Source organism: Babylonia areolata, chromosome 16, assembly GCF_041734735.1.
Source record: "Babylonia areolata isolate BAREFJ2019XMU chromosome 16, ASM4173473v1, whole genome shotgun sequence".
Lineage (NCBI taxonomy): Eukaryota > Metazoa > Mollusca > Gastropoda > Neogastropoda > Buccinidae > Babylonia > Babylonia areolata.
This window is the reverse complement of record NC_134891.1, coordinates 11,182,864-11,205,962: the sequence shown is the minus strand read 5'-3', so window position 1 is coordinate 11,205,962 and position 23,099 is coordinate 11,182,864. Positions and strand designations below refer to the sequence as shown.

Here is a 23,099-nt window from a genome sequence, read left to right as displayed (position 1 = left end):
CTGTTCAAAATACTTTCGTCGGAACAGGTATTTCCACGACGAAAGTTAAGCCTTTTAGTAACCTAGAAAAACCGACAATTGAGATGGGCATGTGCGCGCGGTTCTCGCTAAAAATATTCAGGAAGTCCCGACAAAAATCCAACAAAAGTGGGCCTGCACACGCTCCCTAGTATTTGGGAGGGAAGCTGGAAGAGTGGTGAGTCCTTCTCATGGTGACACATTCTCAGCCACTGTCCAATAAACGGGAAGGGTGCAGAGCATGCACCTCACTTTCGCTTTCACAGAACATGCAGCTCACATCATTGTTTTACAGCATTTAAGTCCTCACACTTCCAGAATGTGTGTCTTTTTTGTCTTTTTTTTAATGAAATATGTATACATATTTTAAATACATGGCACACTGTTCATCATTTTTAATGTCCTGGGGTCCTCCTCAAATGAAGCAGATATGTTGTGAACAAAATTATTCGGTGCTTGAGTACTGCTGTGAAGAGAGACATCTAAAAATCAACAGTTCAGTTTACTGGACATACTGATCCTGATACATGCTTCACACAGTCCACTTCTTCAATGTTCAGTGGCTGCAACTCCCATGTTCACTCATTCGTGTGGCCAGGCATTTAGGTGCATGACCGTTTTTACCCCAATACATAGACAGCTGTACTATGTTTTCAGAAGAGTACATGCTGGATGTGTTCTATAACCCACTTCTTCTTCTTCTGCGTTCACTCGTATGCACATGAGTGGGCTTTTACGTGTATGACCGTTTTTACCCCGCCATGTAGGCAGCCATACTCCGTTTTCAGGGGTGTGCATGCTGGGTATGTACTTGTTTCCATAACCCACCGAACGCTGACATGGATTACAGGATCTTTAACGTGCATATTTGATCTTCTGCTTGCATATACACACGAAGGGGGTTTAGGCACCAGCAGGTCTGCACATATGTTGACCTGGGAGATTGTAAAAATCTCCACCCTTTACCCACCAGGCGCCGTCACCGTGATTCGAACCTGGGACCCTCAGATTGACAGTCCAACGCTTTAACCACTCGGCTATTTCACCCGTCTTCCATAACCCACCAAATGCTGAGATTGATAATAGAATCTTTAACTTGCACATTTGATCATCTGTACGCGTTGACACATGAAGGGGGTTCTGGCTCTGTCTGGTCTTCACATCCATTGACCTGGGAGATCAGAAAAATCCCCAACATTAACCTACTAAGTGTCTTGACCAGGACTCAAACCCTGGAACCTGAGACTGAAATCCAAAACTTTAACCACTGGGCAGTTGTGCCTGACACAGTCCAGGACAAGTTTCAGCTTGCTGGTTAAGTTTTAATGTCCATGTAATTGATCGGAAAATGCTGGATAATTGTATTAGCTGGTATTATGCCTACACCTCTTATGTCTACAATCTATCACTGTCAAACTCAGCTGAGTTTTTTTTTTTTAAATTAATCAACAATCTGAATTATAGATTAATCTCATTTATTGATGTATACCTCAGGTTTAACAAGCAAACAACAGCAACAAATGTACATTGTTATTCACCATGGATTTATCTCCAGTACAGAAACACATGAGTGAAATAATGAAAGAAACGCAAAAAAAAAAAAGACCAAGGGTTTTGCTGATTTCATCACAATAAATGAGATTCATAGGGTACATGTCTACACACACTGACGTGTTCCTCATGTACAATCACAATGGCAACAACAGACCACATGCTCTGCACTGCCAGTTTTCTCCAGTGTTTAACTTAACAAACAAACTAATTCATAGAAGTGAAAAAACAATGAGGCCAGGGGTATAAATGATTTACTAATAGTAAAGAGTGGTAACTCTCTCCATTCACAAGGTACAAATCACCACTCTACCATTTGTAAATCACTGAAGGTATTTGGTCATGATTTACAAACTTTTGAAGTATCTTTTTCGTGTAATTAAAACAACAACAACAAAAAAAACCTAACAAACAAACAAAAAAGCTATAAAAACAACAACCCCACCCTGTTTGTTTGTTGGTTTTTTTTGTTTTTTACATTTAATTCATAACACAAGTGATCCAACAGTCTCTGAATAACCTTAAGCACCTCAACATGCAATAAGAACCATGCACAATGGATTATGTCATGATTTAAGGACCTCCAACAATCCGTTCTTATTGTCTCTCTGCTTGCCCACTCCCATCCCCTCCCTCTCCAACTCTTTTATCATTCTGTTTCCGCCCCATCCCCCTTCCCCTCTCCAACTCTCTTTTATCATTCTGTTTCCGCCCCATCCCCCTTCCCCTCTCCAACTCTCTTTTATCATTCTGTTTCCGCCCCATCCCCCTTCCCCTCACCCCTTTCCAACGCTCTTTTATCATTCTGTTTCCGCCCCATCCCCCTTCCACTCACCCCTTTCCAACTCTCTTTTATCATTCTGTTTCCGCCCCATCCCCCTTCCCCTCACCCCTTTCCAACTCTCTTTTATCATTCTGTTTCCGCCCCATCCCCCTTCCACTCACCACTTTCCAACTCTTTTTTATCATTCTGTTTCTGCCCCATCCCCCTTCCACTCACCACTTTCCAACTCTCTTTTATCATTCTGTTTCCGTCCCATCCCCCTTCCCCTCACCAACTCTCTTTTATCATTCTGTTTCCGCCCCATCCCCCTTCCACTCACCCCTTTCCAACTCTCTTTTATCATTCTGTTTCCGCCCCATCCCCCTTCCCCTCTCCAACTCTCTTTTATCATTCTGTTTCCGCCCCATCCCCCTTCCCCTCACCCCTTTCCAACTCTCTTTTATCATTCTGTTTCCGCCCCATCCCCCTTCCACTCACCACTTTCCAACTCTTTTTTATCATTCTGTTTCCACTCCCATCCCCCTTCCACTCACCACTTTCCAACTCTCTTTTATCATTCTGTTTCCGCCCCATCCCCCTTCCCCTCACCCCTTTCCAACTCTTTTTTATCATTCTGTTTCCACTCCCATCCCCCTTCCCCTCTCAAACTATCTTTTATCATTCTGTTTCCGCCCTTTCCCCTTCCCCTCACCACTTTCCAACTCTCTTTTATCATTCTGTTTCCGCCCCATCCCCCTTCCCCTCACCACTTTCCAACTCTCTTTTATCATTCTGTTTCCGCAAGCGGTTCCTGCCTCCTGCCCAGGCATCAACTTTTATCTGCTTGTTATTTTAATCATGGCTATTTATTGTTGACTTGATCATAGATGTTCTTGATGACTTTGGTTTATAATTGCCTTGATGATGTTTTCACTTATCCCCCCCCCCCTGCCCCCAATCCCCCTCCACACACACACACATATACTGCATTTCACTTACCCCCTCCCACCCCCCCACGCCCCCCCCCCACACACACACACACATCTGATGCAAACACACACACATAATGCAAAATAATGGGCCCCTCTTTAAAAACTCTTCTCTCTGTGCCCATGTTTTTTTTGGTTTTGTTTTTTATGTGGTTCAGCTGCTTTATGTATTAAAAAGAAAGGAAAAAAAAAAAAGAAGAAAAAAAAGGGCAAATCACCGATTCCCACTGTCTACTGTGGTAAATAAAAGCATCAAAACAGCAGGACAGGGCATTCATCATTAAATCACGAGGTTGCTAGCAACAAAATATACCCCCCACCCCCTAAAAAAAAAAAAAAAAAAAAAAAAAAAAAGGGGAAAAAACCCAGAAAAAATACCAGAAAAAACAACAACCCCAAAACAGAAAAAACTGTGGAATGTCAAACATGAAAATATCACCGTATTCACAAATATCAGTTTATCCTCAAAACATCACTTTACACAATAAAAATACTTTTTTTTTTTTTTATTTTTTTATTTTTTTTATAGAATTACATTCTATTCCAATAATTCATTAAATAGACATTCAACTGCTAATTTCCCAGTCACAGTTTGGTAGCATTTCCAAGCAGAAGTTGTTTCCTTTTAGAGAGAACACAAACTATTATGCAAAACAAACATTCAAATTCAAATATTCTGGTTCTGAAAAAAGGGGGGAAAAAGACAAAAGAGAAAAATAGGACAGTAAAAACTGATCTATGGTGTTTTCCAAGGTGGTAGAGACTGTAATTGTGATTATATCACAGATTGACACAGGCCTGCAGTTTGGCCAACAGCAAAATGAGAGCTGTATGATCAATGGTTTCTCCATTGCAGTGGGAAGTCATTTACAGCTTAGTCTTTTTGTGAAGGACTACCACTCTCAAACTGGGAGGCAAGATTGCACTGGCTTTTAGTGCCTGCAGCCTTAACTGGGGGCTGGTTGGCCTTTAGGGACGATCCTAACACCAACTTTCCCAGAGCCTTCTTGGCCGACAGAGTAGGGATGTAACTTAGTTAGGCAAGGCACTGCCCACTGTAATAAAATTAAAACCCAGCCAGCACCAGTTGTCTTTGATGGCAATGACTGCCAAACAGGAAATTGTGAACAAGGTTCCAACGAAAAAAATGTGGAACCCAACACATGCCTTCTTCTGACCGCTAAAATCAGTGTGCACACACACTTTTGTTTTGAACTGCAGTTAGGTCTTTTTTGGGGTGGGAGCAGGGGGGTGTGGTGCCGATATTTATGTATTTTCTCCTCTCTTGAACTTATGATGCCAATGTGTGTATGTGAAAACAAGTGTGTGTGTAGATGTGGTGATGGTTTGTGTGTGTGTGTGTGTGTGTGTGTGTGTGTGTGTGTGTGTATGTGTACAAACTAATACTTAACTCAAAACACACAAATAAGACTGATGTGCATACAGATCCAGCACAGACTTAACAATCTTCCTGACCACAACCTTAATATCTCCAGGTAAATCCAGGCTTCCAGTTTATCAAGAGGTATAATACAGAGAGAAAAAAAAACGCAATGAACTTTAGCCACAGAAAACAGTACGATAAGGCTGGTCAGGGTAAGAAAATCCACATCATACATGTACTGATATGTCCACACGAAGACAGACCTGTTTAACCTTAAACGGTGTTCACAGTCACAGGTATAGATGCAAATAGAAATCTGAGGCAACAAAACAGCAATCATGGGAAAATTCTGTGACACATTAAACAGCAAAACTTATACCACACTTAACACTTTCTTCACTGGGTGGTCACTGTCGTCATTGTCAGAGTAAAAACTGGCAAATGTTTTGCCATCTTGAAGTCTAAAGTGCTACAGTTTTCCCCTATGAAAATGGTGCCCCGTTCACTGAAAATGAGAATAAAACTGAGCAGCTGCCATGTGTAATGCCATCTTGAAGTCTAAAGTGCTACAGTTTTCCCCTATGAAAATGGTGCCCCATTCACTGAAAATGAGAATAAAAATGAGCAGCTGCCAATGCAAAAAAAAAAAAAAAAAAAAAAAAAAAAAAAGATTGGAAATGAATCAAAATCTCCACTTTCAAAATTTGTATTTCGAACAATCAGATAATAGTTTCGTTTGTTGCTTATAGTCCAGCCAACCGCAGGGCCTTATTGACTGTCAAACCAAACAAATGCTCAACCACATCAACACTAAACTGTCATATCAACAAAAACCCAAACAAACAAAAAACAACAACAAAAAGGACCAAGACAAAACCCCCAAACAGTTCAGGACACATTATCCTAAGCATTTAGCTCTGTAGGACAAATAAAACTAGGCCATGCTGAGAATGCCAGCCTTTCTGCTTAATCTATCAGCCTAAGATTACAAAAAAAAAAAAAAAAAAAAAAAAAAAGGAATAAAACAACAATACTTCAAAACCAGTACTTTGCTAACAGGCAGTATTAGCATTATCTGACATGAAAAATTGTATATGTTACCCCTTAGGGTAAACAGGTCTGCTGAGAGAACAGTGAAGTTGTACATGCACACTGATATGTCCAATTTATATAGTGATAAAAGCACCAGGCACAAAACAACCAGCTGATCAACGAAACAAAAAGAAAAAGCAACAACATTATTTTTCTTAAATGTCAGCAAAACATGCAGCGACAGACTGATTCCAGCCAGACAGACTGTGAGAGATCAACCACTCTTTGATATGTAGAGAGACAACCTTCACTGAGAGACTCCCAGACGTGCACCATAATCACCCATCACATTCTGCCCGGATTTCTTTGTCATGTTGTTTGTATAAAGAGTGAAAGGTTCTCGCTTCCCGAGGCCTTACGTATGAACTGCAAACAGACTGCTTCTAAATCTTATCACTGCTATGTGGTCTGACACTGGCACTGTAAATAAACAGGTACTGTATCTTCCCAAATCAGTTTCTGACATTGTATATAAACACGTACCATCCCAAATCAGTTTCTGACATTATAATATAAACAGCTACCATATCTTCCCAAACCGGTTTCTGACAATGTAATATAAACAGCTACCACATCTTCCCAAACAAGTTTCATACATTGTCATATAAACAAGTACCGTAACTTCCAAAATCAGTTTTCTTGTCAAATGGAATCGTCTTCTCTTAAATTCATGGGTTGCAGCTCCCATACTGACTCGTGACCTAGTGGTCTTATACAGTGCATCACCATTTTTACCCCAACATGCAGGCAGCCAAACTCAGTATTTGGGGATGCCTGCCCTTCCTTGTCTTTAGTTTCTACAGTTTTAGAGTTATGCATGCGTGTGAATGACTGGTGCGAAAGCGCTTTGATTTGTCTCTGCACAAGATCTAGCGCTATATAAATACCATTATTATTATTATTATTATAAATGTTCCTTAAAACGTACAGTGGTGGATATGTATTTATCTATCAATCTCTAACTGATCTGTATGTATTTTTTCTCTCAAGGTAGAACACATGAAACATAAAGCTAGTCACTGGCCACAGCTCCCAAATTTCACATTGAACAAACATGAACGCGACTCAAAACAATAATATTTCTCTTTGTTTAAAAGCCATTCTGATTAAACATGAAGACTATATCATATACAAACTGTTACAGCTTATAAAAGTATCTTCCTCTCCTTATTGTACATCTGGCAATGGTAACATCATGAAAACACCGAGTTCAAAGGTGACGTGCATACAATTAACAACGTGGGATGATTCCCCTGAAAGGAGTGGGATGGAGATGGAAGTGGACAAGAGAGTAATGCTTCATGACATGAACACTGGGACAGGCCAGAACAAGTGTGGATGAGAGAGTAATACTTTAGAACATCAATACTAAAACAGGCCAGATCATGTATGAATGAGAGAGTAAATCTTCATGGCATGAACGCTGTAACCGGCCAGAACATGCATGAATAAGAGAGTAATCTTCATGACATGAACACTAGAACAGGCCAGAACATGTGTGGATGAGAGAGTAATCTTCATGACATGATCACTAAAACAGGCCAGAACATGCATAAATAAGAGAGTAATCTCATGACATGATCTTTAGTACTAAAACAGGCCAGAACATGTGTGGACAAGAGAGTAATCCTTCATGACATGATCACTAAAACAGGCCAGAACATGTACGGATGAGAGAGTAATCCTTCAGAACACGAACACTGGAATAGGCCGGAACATGTGGTTGGAATCTTCGCAGTCAAACTGAGAACGGAGAAGCAGACATACAGATTTGTATGAAGAGACACTTGGGTGAAAGAAACAGTAACAGCAGTGATGGCTTTGGTTGCAGTGATAGCATTGATCAGACTCACACGACCTGGAATGATGGCAGTATGAAAGAAAAAAAAAAAAAAAAAAATCAATGGAGATTGCCAACAAAACAAACACAATCTGATATCCTTGTTGAAGTATGAAGTTTACCCCCCGAAACAAGACAATTCCCCTTCTTCAGGTTGCCGATGAAACAAGAGCAGTCCAATATCCTTGCAAGTACGAAGTGTGACCCACAAACTAAGACAATTCCACAGGTTCTTCAAACCTTTTTCCTGGGATGCCACTGCATGCAACCTCTTGTCTGCCAAACCAAAAGCTGAATACCCCTTTCAATACCTCACAGATTACACAACTGTAGATATATCAGGCATACACAACACATTAGTCGTCACCAGTGTACTGCTGAACGTATGTAGGGCCATTCACACACATTATCCTTCAGTCAGTATCATCTTGTTGCCCAGCATTCCAAACCTAAATGATCGCTTTGACTAAATAGTCTACACATACAACATCCTTTTTTGTCATTATCACCTTTTGGGCCGTCAAGCAGCTCGACTTTGTGATTGGCTCAAACAAAACAATCTATGCAATGATACCTTTCAGGGTCTGATCAATCACTGCACCATAATAAAAAACAACAACACATTTTCTGACTGGCTGGCATACAGAAATAACCATACAACCATGTAGTTTTTGGAAATGTTTTGAAGGAAGTATCATTAATCGTTCCACCTCATGCTCATATTTCATGAAGATCATGATTGCTCCTACACTATCATCCACACACACACACACACACACACACACACACACACACACACACACACACGCACGCGCGCACATACACACACATAGAGTGTCTCTTTGGGTGGTGTTATCTCCTGAACCATCTGCAAGCAATGGTCTCTGACCAGTCCTTAGAATCTTGTGCAGCAAGCGTTTATTGATCACATGCTGCCCAAGTGTGTGTACCAACTCCATCCACGTTTACAGCCCAGCTAACTGCCAGGGCCAAATCACAGCTACACACATTTTAACGACTTTTCATGAACCATACTGCTGCTCAGTAACAGTAAAATTATATTTCATAAACTGTTTAGAATCAAACAGACTGAACAAGATCTACAATTACATTAATTGAAAAAAAAAAAAAAAAGTATTTCCTTCCTACGGATTAATAAAACCGATTCTGGTGGGAACAAGATTTAAAAAAAACAACAACAACAAAAAAAAAAACCCACCCCAAACCATGTTCATTAAAATAGCGAAACAAAAATAATAAAAAAGTGTCCATGCATTTAGTATTTCAGCCCCCCACACCCACCTCGAGCCCCCCACATCCTCCGGCCCACCCTACCCCCAGCACCCAATCCATCAACAGTTGGAGGTTGGCAACAAGCACCATCTCAAAACTACCTTTAGTGACCACTTCCACCTGCACACACACACCACCACCACATCTCTCTCAGCAGCAGCATCCAAAACAGCATCATCTTTCTGAGAACCACTCTGTGTGACCTTTCAATCAGAATTATTCTCTGTGACCTTTCAATCAAAACCAGTCTGTGTGACCTTTCAATCAAAAACACTTTGTGTGACCTTTCAATCAGAATTATTCTCTATGACCTTTCAATCAAAACCTCTGTGTGACCTTTCAATCAGAACTGCTCTCTGTGTGACCTTCAATTAGAATAATTCTGTGACCTTTCAATCAAAACCACTTTGTGACCTTTCAATCAGAACTATATCTCTGTGTGACCTTTCTAACAGAACCACTCTGTGTCTCATTTCAATCAACCAGAACCACTGTGTGTGACCTTTCAAACAGTATCATTATGTGTGACCTTTCAATCAGAACCACTCCATGCGACTTTTCAGTCAGAACCACTGTGTGTGACCTTTCAAACAGTATCATTATGTGTGACCTTTCAATCAGAACCACTCCATGCGACTTTTCAGTCAGAACTGCTGATATCTTACAAACATCAAACATCATCCAAAATTGTGACCATAATTATGGGAACGCCTGCATACTGGATATCTGTGAGGTGGCATAAGCTACCTCCAGCGTTATCACCCCCCCCTCCCCCAACCCCTAAGAACAAGTTATGCTCTGTACACACAAGCATTCCAGGTAGAATATCTCATGCACCATGGCTTCTAAATGCGGTACAAAGCGGTAAAGTTGCCTCCATCACACACACACACAGTCACACAGACTGTAACTCAGGAAACATCTTGTGAACATAACGTCCCTCAGAGTAAAGTCACCTCATGCACCATCACACAAACTGCGATCCTGGAAACTTCTCGCAGAACACAAGTTTCTCAGATCAACGTTGCCTCAGGCACTGTTCCGTCCAGTTTACCACACCCCGGAAGAATCACTCACACCCAACCATCTCCGAAGCTAATGCCACCTATCGTACCGTCACACATTCAGCTCCAAATCTGGAGCCTCCTCCTCCTCCTCCTCCTCCCCAGACAAGGCCCACGACTCGGACTTGGATCGGATCCTCTCCACCTTGGCCTTCAGCCCTTCCTGCTGAGTCACCACCTTCCTCAGGGGCTCGCTGCCCGACAGGTTCCAGCTGATGCGCGGGGACGATCGGGAGGAGGTGGTGGGTGTGGGTTCCAGTCCTGTGCTGGTTGGAGTGGGTTCTGACAGCTGGCGAGCCGGGGAGGAGCGGCGCTTGGGGGACCCTGAGCTCCGTGCGGGGCTGCGGTGCTTGAGTTTGTTGGGGATGGCCACCATGGAACTGGGCTGTAGCACGTAGCTGTGACAGGGGGTAGTAGTGGTGTGTGATTACTGTAGTGTGTTGCACTGTACTGCATTGCTTTGCATTGTATTGTAGCGTGTTGTATTGTGTTGGGTTGAATGAAGGAAGGAGGAAGGAGGAAGAGGTGATGTGTGATTACTGTGTTGTGTTGTCTTGTGTTGCGTTGTATTGTATGGCCACCATGGAACTGGGCTGTAGCATTTAGCTGTGATAACGGGATAGTAGTGGTGCATGATGATTGAGTTCTAGTGTGTTGTATTGTATTGTATTGCAATGAATTTACTGCAATGTTTTGCATTGTATTGTAGTGTGTTGTGTTGTATGGCCACCATGGAACTGGAATGTAGGACGTAGCTGCAATGGGGGATAGCAGTGGTGTGTGATTATTGAGTTGTGTTGTGTTGTCTCGTGTTGTATGGCCACCATGGAACTGGGCTGCAGCATGTAGCTGTGATAGGAGGAAGACGTGGTTTGTGATTATTGTGTTGTGTTGTACTGTATAAGCACCATGGAATTGGGATGTAGGACATAGCTGTGATGGGGAAAGTGGTGGTGTGTGATTATTGTGTTGCATTACGTTTTCTTTCATTTTTCTGTCCACAGATGTTTTTAACACTACTGGACATAAAGATATTGTAAAACATCTTGGAAATACATGTTTCATTTGCTGGAATCATAAATGTGATGTTTGTGAACCTGAGAAAGTGTACGTGTGGTATTTTACCTGACGATGAGAGTTACCCATGCATTGTGGTTGTGGGATGTATGTGCGTGTGCATATGTATGTGTCTGCATGTGATATGAGGGTGGGTGGGATCTTCTATGTGTGTTATGGTGTTGGTAAGCATGCATCATAAAATAAAAAAATAAAATAAAAAATATATATATATATATATGTGTGTGTGTGTGTGTGTGTGTGTGTGTGTGTGTGTGATTACATAAGCACCTACACACATACTGAACCATTGTCCAAATGAATGCAGACAACACACTAATACCACATGAGTAATGAGTGTCAATGTTTCGATGCAACTCGAGGCTGATCACCATGGAACAACTACAACAAAAATCAAACAAACGAAAAACCTGTCCAGCACTTACGACACACGTCTGAGAAATACTCACATCATGTCTCCAGTCTTCAGCTTACGTTTGGGTGAAGGGTTGACAATGACATAGGACAAGGTTCTTGAAGGCTTCCTGATAATGTCTGGAACATCACAACACGTCCACAACTCTGTCAAAATTCTCTTATGAAAACTGATCAAATGACTTCCACAGGAATGCTCCTGCTGTTGAAGAAAAGTCCTGTTTCAAGTGAAGTGCTGTTTAAACCCTGAAGACACCGAAACAATTCAACAAACAGGTGCTTGTAACAATAATCACACATAAATGCCTACAGCATAGGGTCTTCATAAATACATGATTTGAAACACAACTGTTTCTTGATAACACACTGATGGCTCCATGTTAACTGAGTATGACAACCATCATCACCACACTGCTTAACTGTTTCCTGATAACACGCTGATGGCTCTACGGTAAAGTGTGACAACCGTCATCATCACACTGCTGAACTGTTCCCTGATAACAGGTTGAATCAGAACAGATGCAATGAAAGCCACTGAGATGCTGTGCAGCAGTGAGGCGAAGGGTCTCCTGTGGCAAGTGGCCCCACAGCAACACGACCCTGACAGCTCGGCTTGTCAACGTAATCATCATCATCAGTATCATTATTATCATTATTAGTGCCATTATTATTACTGATACTTATATATCTTGCCTGTCTTCACCTAGAGAGCAAGCTCTAAGCATGGCGTCAAATGAGGCAAATGCACAACAGGCTTCCCAACAGAGCTGACTGCCAGCTGCCTTCAGGTGCTCATCATTCGTTTCCTGTATCAAATGGTTAAGCACTGATGGAGACAGTGGAACAGCAGCAAAACAACAACAACAAAAATCATCAATAATGATAGAGTACACCCCAAGAAAAGATGTTTGAAAAAGAAAAAAAATACTGTACCATTTCAAGAAAAAGCATCATATCATATCAATATGAAGGCCTTTAGGCCTGTAAGGCCTTTTGCCTGCTTGAAATGGGGGGAAGTGAGAGCCCCCATAAATGTATAGGTTTTTATAATCTAATAGTGTGCAATGCTTATTAAAGAATATTCAAATGAGTTTTGTATTTCAATTTTTGAAAGTAAGTGTCAACACGATTTTTAAAAGTATTCACTGTTCCTCAAGACACAACATCTTGTGGGAAGTTATTCCAAACATTTGTTAGTCTGTTGGTAAAAAAAAAATGTCCAAATCTGGAAGTTTTAACAGAAACTTTTAACAGTTTGTAGGAATGTCCTCTTGTAACATTGCTGTCGTTTAAGGTGAACCTGCATTCACCAACACTGTACCACGGCAGGAAACAGGAAATAAGGGACTTTGCAGACAGATCCAGAGTTCCATGTCGATGCCATTTGTTCTTCATTCTTTCCTGGTGAAGATGTCCATGACTTCTGTGTCTCTGATGGTAGGTGCTGTGTGCTTGTACCACTATGATGCCGATAAGGCCGACCCTCTCCTAGAAGCATTTACCACTGTTTCTAACAGTCCAGCCAACTACACAGAGCCATTACATGGATGAGAACACGGTTTACAGTGATCCCGTAGAACCTGAAGGGGGGGAAAAAAACCTGAAAAAGAATATTCCCGTGTAGGCACAATTTCAGTCATACTGATGCACATAAGCCTAGGACATGCCTCTGATTTTGATAATTCCATCTTCTTTTTGTCAGAGGAAAACAAAACAAACAACAACAACAACCCCCCCCCCCAAAAAAAAAAAAAACAAACAACACAACAACAACTACCAAACAACATAATTATAAATAATATACATCATATATGAAAACTGACAGACAAAACCAGAAAATGCCAGCAAGCAACTCACACATCCTAAGCGCAAAAACTAATACAACATAGTGAGAGTACCAAATCATCAAGTCCAGAGAAAATCCCGCCCAAAATATTCAAGGCTTTCTAGAAAAATAAAATGAGAATGTACCAGCATAACAGAAAATAACAACAACAACAACAAATTTTTAAAAAAAGGAAAAAAACCATAGGCAAAAGGAAAAGAAAAAATCCAAAAACAAAGAGAGTAATAGACCTCAGGGAACACTGTTATCCATTCTGTATTTTTCCCCCCCTTTTTTTTCTTTCAAATGTCTTGCTCTTTTTGCCTATGACCTCTGGAATCAGCTCTGCTAGAAATGCAGGAAATATGATGACAGAATCAGTTAGACATTGGACTTCTGACTCAGTGTTCACCAGTGATAGGAGTTCGAAGCTCCGTTTCCACATGGTGCTGTGTTCTAGAGAAAGCTGCTTGACTGGACTTCTGACTCAAGTGTTCACCAGTGATAAAGGTTCAAAGCTCCGTTTCCACATGGTGCTGTGTCCTAGAGAAAGGCACTTGACTGGACTTCTGACTGTGTTCACCAGTGATAGGAGTTCGAAGCTCCGTTTCCACACGGTGCTGTGTCCTAGAGAAAGGCGCTTGACAGACTTCTGACTCAAGTGTTCACCAGTGATAGGAGTTCGAAGCTCTGTTTCCACACGGTGCTGTGTCCTAGAGAAAGGTGCTTGACAGACTTCTGACTCAGTGTTCACCAGTGATAGGAGTTCGAAGCTCCGTTTCCACACAGTGCTGTGTCCTAGAGAAAGGCGCTTGACAGACTTCTGACTCAAGTGTTCACCAGTGATAGGAGTTTGAAGCTCCGTTTCCACATGATGCTGTGTTCTAGAGAAAGGCACTTGACTGGACTTATGACTCAGCGTTCACCAGTGATAAAGGTTTGAAGCTCCGTTTCCACACGGTGCTGTGTCCTAGAGAAAGCTGCTTGACTGGACTTCTGACTCAAGTGTTCACCAGTGATAGGAGTTCGAAGCTCCGTTTCCACACGGTGCTGTGTCCTAGAGAAAGGTGCTTGACAGACTTCTGACTCAAGTGTTCACCAGTGATAGGAGTTTGAAGCTCCGTTTCCACATGGTGCCATGAAAGAAAGGTGCTTGCCTCCACTTTCCTCACTCTACCCAGGTGTGGATGGGTACCAGACTTCAAAGCAGGAAAGTTTAAAACAATGGAAGGAGAGGACTGTCCCCTCTCCCACCCCTGCCTTCCTGTTCTGAACCCTAGGCAGTGGACATGAATTCACTGCCCCAATGTTTGATGTCACCTTTTAACTCTTTGGAGATGCCCGCTCAGAATGATTCGGTAGGATTCGGCGGATCGAGGAATATTTTTTCATACACTCAGCAGTGTTCAAGTAAAGGGAAACTAATCAGGCTGTTTTGAGGGATCAGTCTAGGAAAAACTGAGTTATTTCCCCTTGACCATTAACTGCGTGAAAGGTTTTTTTCTATACTTTTCTGGACTGGGTGAGAGGTCGATCTTCACGTAACTAATCAGTGTTGTGATTTTCTTTCTTTAAAAAATTTTTTTTTAACAGTTTGTTGTGCAACATTTGACTTCAAACTGATTCATGAGAATCAGGGAACCTTACTGTGTGAGAAAATCATCTTATGCTGCCTTGTGGATTAGCTGATGGATATAACATGCCTGGTGGGTACAGTATACCTATTTTTCTTTTCTTTTTTTTCAGTATTTAGTGACATAATTTAAAATATCAATTTTTTTTTTTCGCAGCATTTAATGAGAAAACTGTTTTAAAATGTTAAAAGAAGAGATGGTAAACATTCTAGTGATATATAATTTGTATGTTTTTGTCTCTGTGTGAAAGTGTGTTGAATTTTTCAAATATGTCCATATTTGCCCATAACAGTAAAACTACATGCACTATTTAACTACGTCTCCATAGAGTTAACCTTGCATATCAAGGTAGATTAAAAAAAGAAAAAAAAAGAAAAAAAAAAGAAAAAAAGAGCTCACATAACTTACCACACACACACGTACACACAGAGCTTGTCAGACAAAAAAACCCAAAAAACCCCAAAAAAAACAGAGATGACAACTCAGCTCAACATTATCTAAGACGCTGTACAGCTGTCCTCACAGTGTGATATTAATATATATCTAAAAAACAAAACAAAACAAAAAAACACCCAAAACAAACCAGGTCACATAACTTAACACCAAAAAAGAATGTGAATGTGAAAATAATGCACTGGTCAGATAACTATATTATAAAGTACTCATATACATGTGGATTTTCTCGCTCTGTGTGTGTGTGTGTGTGTGTGTGTGTGTGACAGAGAGAGAGAGAGAGAGAGAGAGAGAGAGAGAGAGAGAGAGAGAGAGAGAGAGAGAGACACAGATCGACACAGACCTTGTTTTACTGCCATTGACAATACTATCCTTTTGCAAGGGGGACAAAGTATGAACAAAAGAATAACAACGGTTTACAGGGAAATTGACACACTGCCAAGAGTAAAAAGAAAATCAACGACAAACAACAACAACAACAAAATCATAAAATACAACATATTGTTAAGATTAAAAAGGAAAATAAAAAATCTTGACCATCCAATGTTCTACAAAGTCATTCAAAACTATAAACTGTGGAACTGACATCAGGGTAACAGTGTTTTTTTGTTTTGTTTTTTTGTTTTTTTTTTTTGGGGGGGGGGGGGGGGGGGTTGGGTTGATAACTGTAAGGCTCCCGAAGATAATTTCTTTTTCTGACAATCCCAAAGCTATGGCGAAAAATTTAGCAAGTGATCTTATTCTTACTTCATCATCTAGCAAAAGTGCACTGGTATGGTTCATGTTCTTTTAGTTTTCACTGTCGAAAATTAAGCATTTCTTTCGAATTTCTTCATAATACTTACAGATAAAAAGTAAATGAGTTTCATCTTCAAAGAGAGAGAGAGAGAGAGAGTGAGTGAGTGTGTGTGTGTGTATGTGTGTGATAAAGAGAAAGAGATTGTGTGTGTGTGTGTGTGAGAGAGAGAGAGAGAGAGAGAGAGAGAGAGAGAGAGAGTGTGTGTGTGTGTGTGTGTGTAATGTTGATGTGTAATACATGAATTGTGTGAATGGAGAGTGTACAGGGAACTGACTTGCAAATTCAATGTCATGTAGAGCCAAAATAATTCATTATTACTAGCACTATCATTGTTATCAATATCACGAATATTATTATCATGACTATTATCATTAACATTATTATTAACAGTATTAACATTATTATTATTAATATTATTATTATCATCATCATCATCATCACATGACTATTATCATTAACATTATTATTAACAGTATTAACATTATTATTATTAATATTATTATTATTATTATCATTATTATCATCATCATCATCATTACAATTATTATTACTTTTCACAGTTTTCTTCTGTTTTTTTCTTCTTACCATTATTATTAGTCATCATTATCACAAATACACATAATGAAAAAAACTGAATCTCAACATCAAAGTTACTTTAGTGATCAACTGAAAATGAGTTTGTATCAGTTTGTACTCAGATTCATTAAATGTGTGCCTTAACAATTTCTACGCACAAACCTATTATGAAAACTATCTCTTAGAAATAAATATTTATTGTGAGCTATAGAAAATACATTCAGAAGTGAAAAAGAAAACACTTCATTGTATTTCTGCAACAGTATCAAAATGAAAATAAATATTCCAGTAAAACTCCTCTATCACATGGGCTGACTTATATGTCAAAGTCACTACAATCTGGGTGATTAACTACAATTCATTAAAGTCTGAAAACCAGAGAGCATTCACACACACACACACATACACACACACTCTCTCTCTCTCTCTCTCTCACACACACACACACACACACACACACACACACTAAAACAGGGATATGTTATGCCTAAAATCATTTGCTCAGACTGTCCTGATGAATATAAAAATTAAAAGTTTACAAAAAAAGAGAAAATATATAAATGCAGAAAGTCCAGTCACCAATATTATCCCTTAAATATATGACTTTAAAACTTTTACCTTTGTAAAATACATTTTCAAGAATGTGGACCAGGAAAAAACATACATAAAATAAACACAGTTATTTTGGATATTTAATATACAGTGTGCTGTTAATTTGGGTACTTTATATGAATTACAAAAAGTACACAAAGTAAACATATTTACACAGCTCTTTTCAATACTTCAAATAAACAAAAATCACAGAAAATAAACATGTTCGGCATTAATCTGATACTTTTTTTTTTAAAGAAAAAAAAAGGAGAGAGACTGATTCTAAATGTGAATTACATGAGAAAAAGGTTCCTCCCATTTCTGTACATCAATTTCAGGCACTGTCTTTCCTTTCTATCAGTCATATGAAATATATCAGCAAACTGTGGTCATAGCATGAATTTTTTTGTTTGTAACTCTGTGTGTGTGTGTGTGTGTGTGTGTGTGTGTGTGTGTGTGTGTGTGTATTTGTACTTGTATTTGTATTTCTTTTTATCGCAACAGATTTCTCTGTGTGAAATTCGGATCTGCACTGTGTGTGTGTGTGTGTGTGTGTGTGTGTGTGTGTGTGTGTGTGTGTGTGTGTGCATAAATAGACAGCAAATAGAATAAATCAACACAACACTCAAAAGAAAAGAAAAAAAAACCCCGAAAAACAACTGAGGGTCTGGGAAGGAAGTAAGAAGAAAAAACAAAACAAGCACAGCAATCAAGAACTGAAAAACATCAACAACACACACACACACACACACACACACGCAGAGGAATGAGAAGAATAAAAGAACGCAGTACTCAAAAGATTTTGTGCATGGCGCGTCACCAGAAAAAGTCAACGCAGAGCCAAAAAGCCACACACAATTCTGACAACAAACTCAATTTGCTCACTGTGGATACCGACACTGTGGAGTGATGGCCTAGAGGTAACGTGTCCGCCTAGCAAGTGAGAGAATCTGAGCGTGCTGGTTCGAATCACGGCTCAGCCGCCGATATTTTCTACCCCTCCACTAGATCTTGAGTGGTGGTCTGGATGCTAGTCATTCGGATGAGATGATAAACCGAGGTCCCGTGTGCAGCATGCACTTAGCGCACGTAAAAGAACCCACGGCAACAAAAGGGTTGTTCCTGGCAAAATTTTTGTAGAAAATCCACTTTGATAGGAAAAACAAATAAAACTGCACGCAGGAAAAAATACCAAAAAATGGGTGGCGCAGTAGAGTAGCGACGTGCTCTCCCTGGGTAGAGCAGCCTGAATTTCACACAGATAAATCTGTTGTGATAAAAAGAAATACAAATACAAATACACTTTCAAAACTGAGGGGAGTAACCTGTTCAAATGACATATGCAAACCAGATCCCTTCCAAACCGCCCTCTTCCCCTCACCCCCCGTATGTTTTTTTTGTTTCTTTGATATATCACATACCCTGACTGGTAATTATTTCTACATACATAGACTGATCATTGGAGGTTGGTTATCAAGGCACTTGACTGAACTGAATGAAGAAAAAACATGCCTGCACTTCCATACTGAGGGTGGAAAGAAAGGCAAGAAAATTACAAGTGTAGCATGCAATCAAGATCATTAAAGGTTTAATACACACACACACATGCATGCGCTAAAATTCTAGCTTACTGTATTCATTAGTTTTGTAAACTTTGACCATTTCATTTTTGTGTGGGATCTTTTTTCTTTTTTTTTATTTTATTTTTTTTAAGGATGTTTTCCAGGAAACTATATGTGTGATCTCATTTGACTGCATAAACTGAACCAGTTAGCAATGAGCTACACAGTATGAAAACCTCAAGTTCTTCTTTAGTTCCCCAAACAGTTTTTGTCTGCCTTGTTGAATATTTTATACATTTATATACTCCTAAAAAAAAATCTTTATGATGGACTTCCAAGCAAATTCTTATGGGATAATAAAATATATGCATACTGATAGCAAAGCAAAGGTGTTGGAAAGCAGAAGTGAAGCCTGGTGTGTGTGTGTGTGTGTGTGTGTGTGTGTGTGTGTGTGTGTGTGTGTTTCAGTTTATTCAATGAGAGTGATACAAGTGAGTGTATAATTTCAATCAAAGTCAATAAATCAATTTTCAAAGTTCGTTAACCAAATCTAAACTAAAACGTGCATTTAACACTAAGGATAAAAACCACACTCATATCTGAAATATGGACAACAAAAATGTGTGACTTCTGTCCATGATCCTACGACAATGCTATTTGACTATGATGTATCTGTTATACCTGGCCCTGTCCTCTGATCCCAAGCCAGTTTATTTGTCCACTTGTATTATTACCCTGTGGTGGGTGTGACAACCAACTATTTTAAGCACTGGACTTTCACTCCAAGTTTCCTGGGTTCAATTAAATATCGGAGCCTGGTGGATTAGGGGTAGAATTTTGTTTGCTTATCTCAATGATCAACAGTTGTGTTGATCTACTAGTGCACTTTGTTCCTTTTATTTGTGTGTGTACATATGCAGAAGTGTGAAATACACACATCAAAGATCCCTTAATCTATGTCAGCAGTGGTCGGGTTATGGAAGCATTAAAACATCCAGCATGCCTACATGGCTGAGTGAACATGGAAGTAGTGGTCCCCCAACACAGAACAGACACTAACTGCACAGCTGTTGGTCCTTTGAACATTGGTGATGATGTATCTGATGGTGTGTAAACATGCATTAAACATTTAAGAACCAAAAAAATGTCCATTGGTAGTGGTTTACAGATACTGATTTAATTATACTTTTTCTTCTTTTTTTGTGTGTGTTGATTTTATACATCCAATTACAGTGAAACAACAACAACAAAACAACAACAACAACAGCAAACAAACAAATGGGACTTGTCCAGAGCAGTTCAAGCTTACACACCCATACAAATTCACAAAAATGCTGAGCTGTGAAAAAATACAAGTTCAACCATGAGCAAACAAAAAAGATCATACTGGAGAATCTTTGTTTTTATAATGAGCCTGCGACTGCACAAATTAATTTCCATGTGGATTAACAAAATATTTTTAATTCTTATAATTGATTTGACTGATACAGATAGTGAGTTCATACAACAGGACTCCAAACAGAGTTCATACAAGAGAATTCCAAAGTTCATACAAGAGAATTCCAAACAGATCATAAGTTCATACAAGAGGATTCCAAAGTTCATAAAGAGAATTCAAACAGATCCAAAGTTCATGCAAGAGGATTCCAAAGTCTATACAAAGGGAATTCAAACAAAGTCCATACAAATGGACTCCAAAGAGATCAAAAGTTCATACAAGAGAATTCCACACAAAGTTCATGCAAATGGAACCCAAACAAAGTTCACAGTTACAGAATTCCAAACAGATCAAAAGTTCATGCAAAAGGATTCCAAACAAAGTAATACAAAAGGAATCCAAAACAAAGTTCATTCATAACGAATCAAAGAGTTCATACATGAGGAATGGAAACAGAGCAAGAGGAATGCAAACAGAGCAAGAGAAATGCAGACAAAATGTAAAAGAAAAGAAGAAAAACAGAACAAAAATGAGCAGCAGACTTACAAGGCTCGTCCATATGGAGGTGCAGACGCTGAAGACGGTCGTTGATCAACCCCGTGAGGTTGCCATAGTCCTCTACTTTCTGAAAAAGAGCGCTACCAATTGAAGGCCGTCCTTTGCCCCCACCAGTCACCGCGTTATTGTTCCCCTGGAAACCGGACAAGGGGAAGCAGTCAACAGACAGCAGGCACTTCCACGAGGTCTGGTGCCGGTGGCAAAACTCACTTTCAGCGCATGAAACGCTTTACCGCTAGGTGGTTCAGCACTGTGTACGTTTCGCAAACAGGAAAAACACGAAAGGGTTGGGTTGGGACATGTGGCAAAACTCCACTTTCAGTGAAAAGCTTTACAGCTAGGTGGTTTTGGACTCTGTACGTTTTGCAAATGGGAAAAACACGAAAGGGTTGGGTTGGGACATGTGGCAAAACTCCAATTTCAGTGAAAAGCTTTACAGCTAGGTGGTTTTGGACTCTGTACGTTTTGCACACGGGGAAAATATGGAAGGGTTGGAACATGTGGCAAAACTCACTTTCAGTGAAAAGCTTTAAAGCTAGGTGGTTCAGCACTGTGTACATTTCGCAAACGGGAAAAACACGAAAGGGTTGGGTTGGGACATGTCGCAAAACTCCAATTTCAATGAAAAGCTTTACAGCTAGGTGGTTTTGGACTCTGTACGTTTTGCACATGGGGAAAACACAAAATGGTTGGAACATGTGGTAAAACTCTCTTTCAGTGAAAAGCTTTATAGCTAGGTGGTCCAGCACTGTGTACGTTTTGCAAACGGGAAAAACACGAAATTGTTGGGACATGTGGCAAAACTCCACTTTCAGTGAAAAGCTTTACAGCTAAGTGGTTTAGGACTGTACATTTTGTGCACAGGGAAAACATGGGAGCGTTGGGACATGTGGCAAAACTCACTTTCAGTGAAAAGCTTTATAGCTAGGTGGTTTTGGACTCTGTACATTTTGCGCAGGGGGGAAACATAAAAGGGCTGGAACATCTGGCAAAACTCACTTTCAGTGAAAATCTTTACAGCTGTGTGGTTTTGGACTCTGTATCTTTTGTGCACAGGGAAAACACGAAAGGGTTGGAACATGTAGCAAACTCACTTTCAGCGCATGAAAAGCTTTACAGCTAGGTGGTTCAGCACTGTGTACGTTTTGCGCATGGGGAAAACATGGGAGTGATGGGACACATGGTACTCACTTTCAGTGAAAAGTTTTACAGCTAGGTGGTTTAGGATTGTACGTTTTGCACACGGGGAAAACAAGGGAGGATTGGGACACATGGTAATCACTTTCAGTGAAAAGTTTTACAGCTAGGTGGTTTAGGATTGTACGTTTTGCACACGGTGAAAACATGGGAGTGATGGGACACATGGTACTCACTTTCAGTGAAAAGTTGTACAGCTAGGTGGTTTAGGATTGTACGTTTTGCACACGGGGAAAACAAGGGAGGGATGGGACACATGGTACTCACTTTCAGTGAAAAGTTGTACAGCTACGTGGTTTTGGATGGTGTGAGAGTTTTGCTCAAGGGACACAAAACAGAAAGGTTGGGACACAGTGCAACAGAAGCAAGTCACTCTGTTGGGGAGCATGGCGGGAGAGGGTAGGGGAGAGGGTGGGAGGTATGGGGGTGAGTGGAGGACATTCTTTTAAAGGAGAGGGTGGTGGTGGAAACGGTGGTGGGGAGAGAGGGGGAGGTAAGTTCTTTCGGAGGAGAGGGAGGTGGGGATGGGCTGAGGAGGTCCACTTTTCACTAGGATCTGTGAACACTGGGAAAGAACTGATGACTTCCTGATGAGGAAATGAACAATATGTTAAAGACGATACATTAAATCAATCTTAATATTGTGTGTGTGTGTGTGTGTGTGTGTGTGCGTGTGTGCGAGCGTGTGTGTGTGTTTACATGTGTTCATGTGTCCTGTTTGTTTGATTCTGTTTCAATCATAAATATTCGTCTTTAAAAATGCACCAGCTTAACTTCTGGAAAAAGGTGATTCACAATATGACTTTGATAACTATAAAACTGCAACCACTTTCCAGAGATTGGCATCTGACTGACACAGACCCTGAGAAGGAAACAACCGAAATATTTCAACCCATATCTGTACTTTGTCAGGAACAATGTTGCATCTAAAATGCTTGGTAATCATATAATCTACAACCATGAAGAAAATAATAATGATAC

At 40.1% G+C, this 23,099-nt stretch overlaps 1 protein-coding gene across 1 annotated transcript in view; it reads right to left on the bottom strand.

Moving 5' to 3' along the window:
* Window positions 1–9,832: 9,832 nt before the first annotated feature.
* LOC143290707 (potassium channel subfamily T member 2-like) overlaps window positions 9,833–23,099 on the bottom strand; it is a 116,015-nt gene continuing 102,748 nt past the window's right edge. The window contains exons 28-30 of the mRNA XM_076600222.1: window positions 20,910–21,054; window positions 11,521–11,605; window positions 9,833–10,392 (exon numbers count right to left, since the gene is read on the bottom strand). Coding sequence (XP_076456337.1) covers window positions 10,047–10,392; window positions 11,521–11,605; window positions 20,910–21,054 — 576 coding nt within the window. The 3' untranslated portion in view covers window positions 9,833–10,046. The remainder of the gene's footprint in view (window positions 10,393–11,520; window positions 11,606–20,909; window positions 21,055–23,099) is intronic.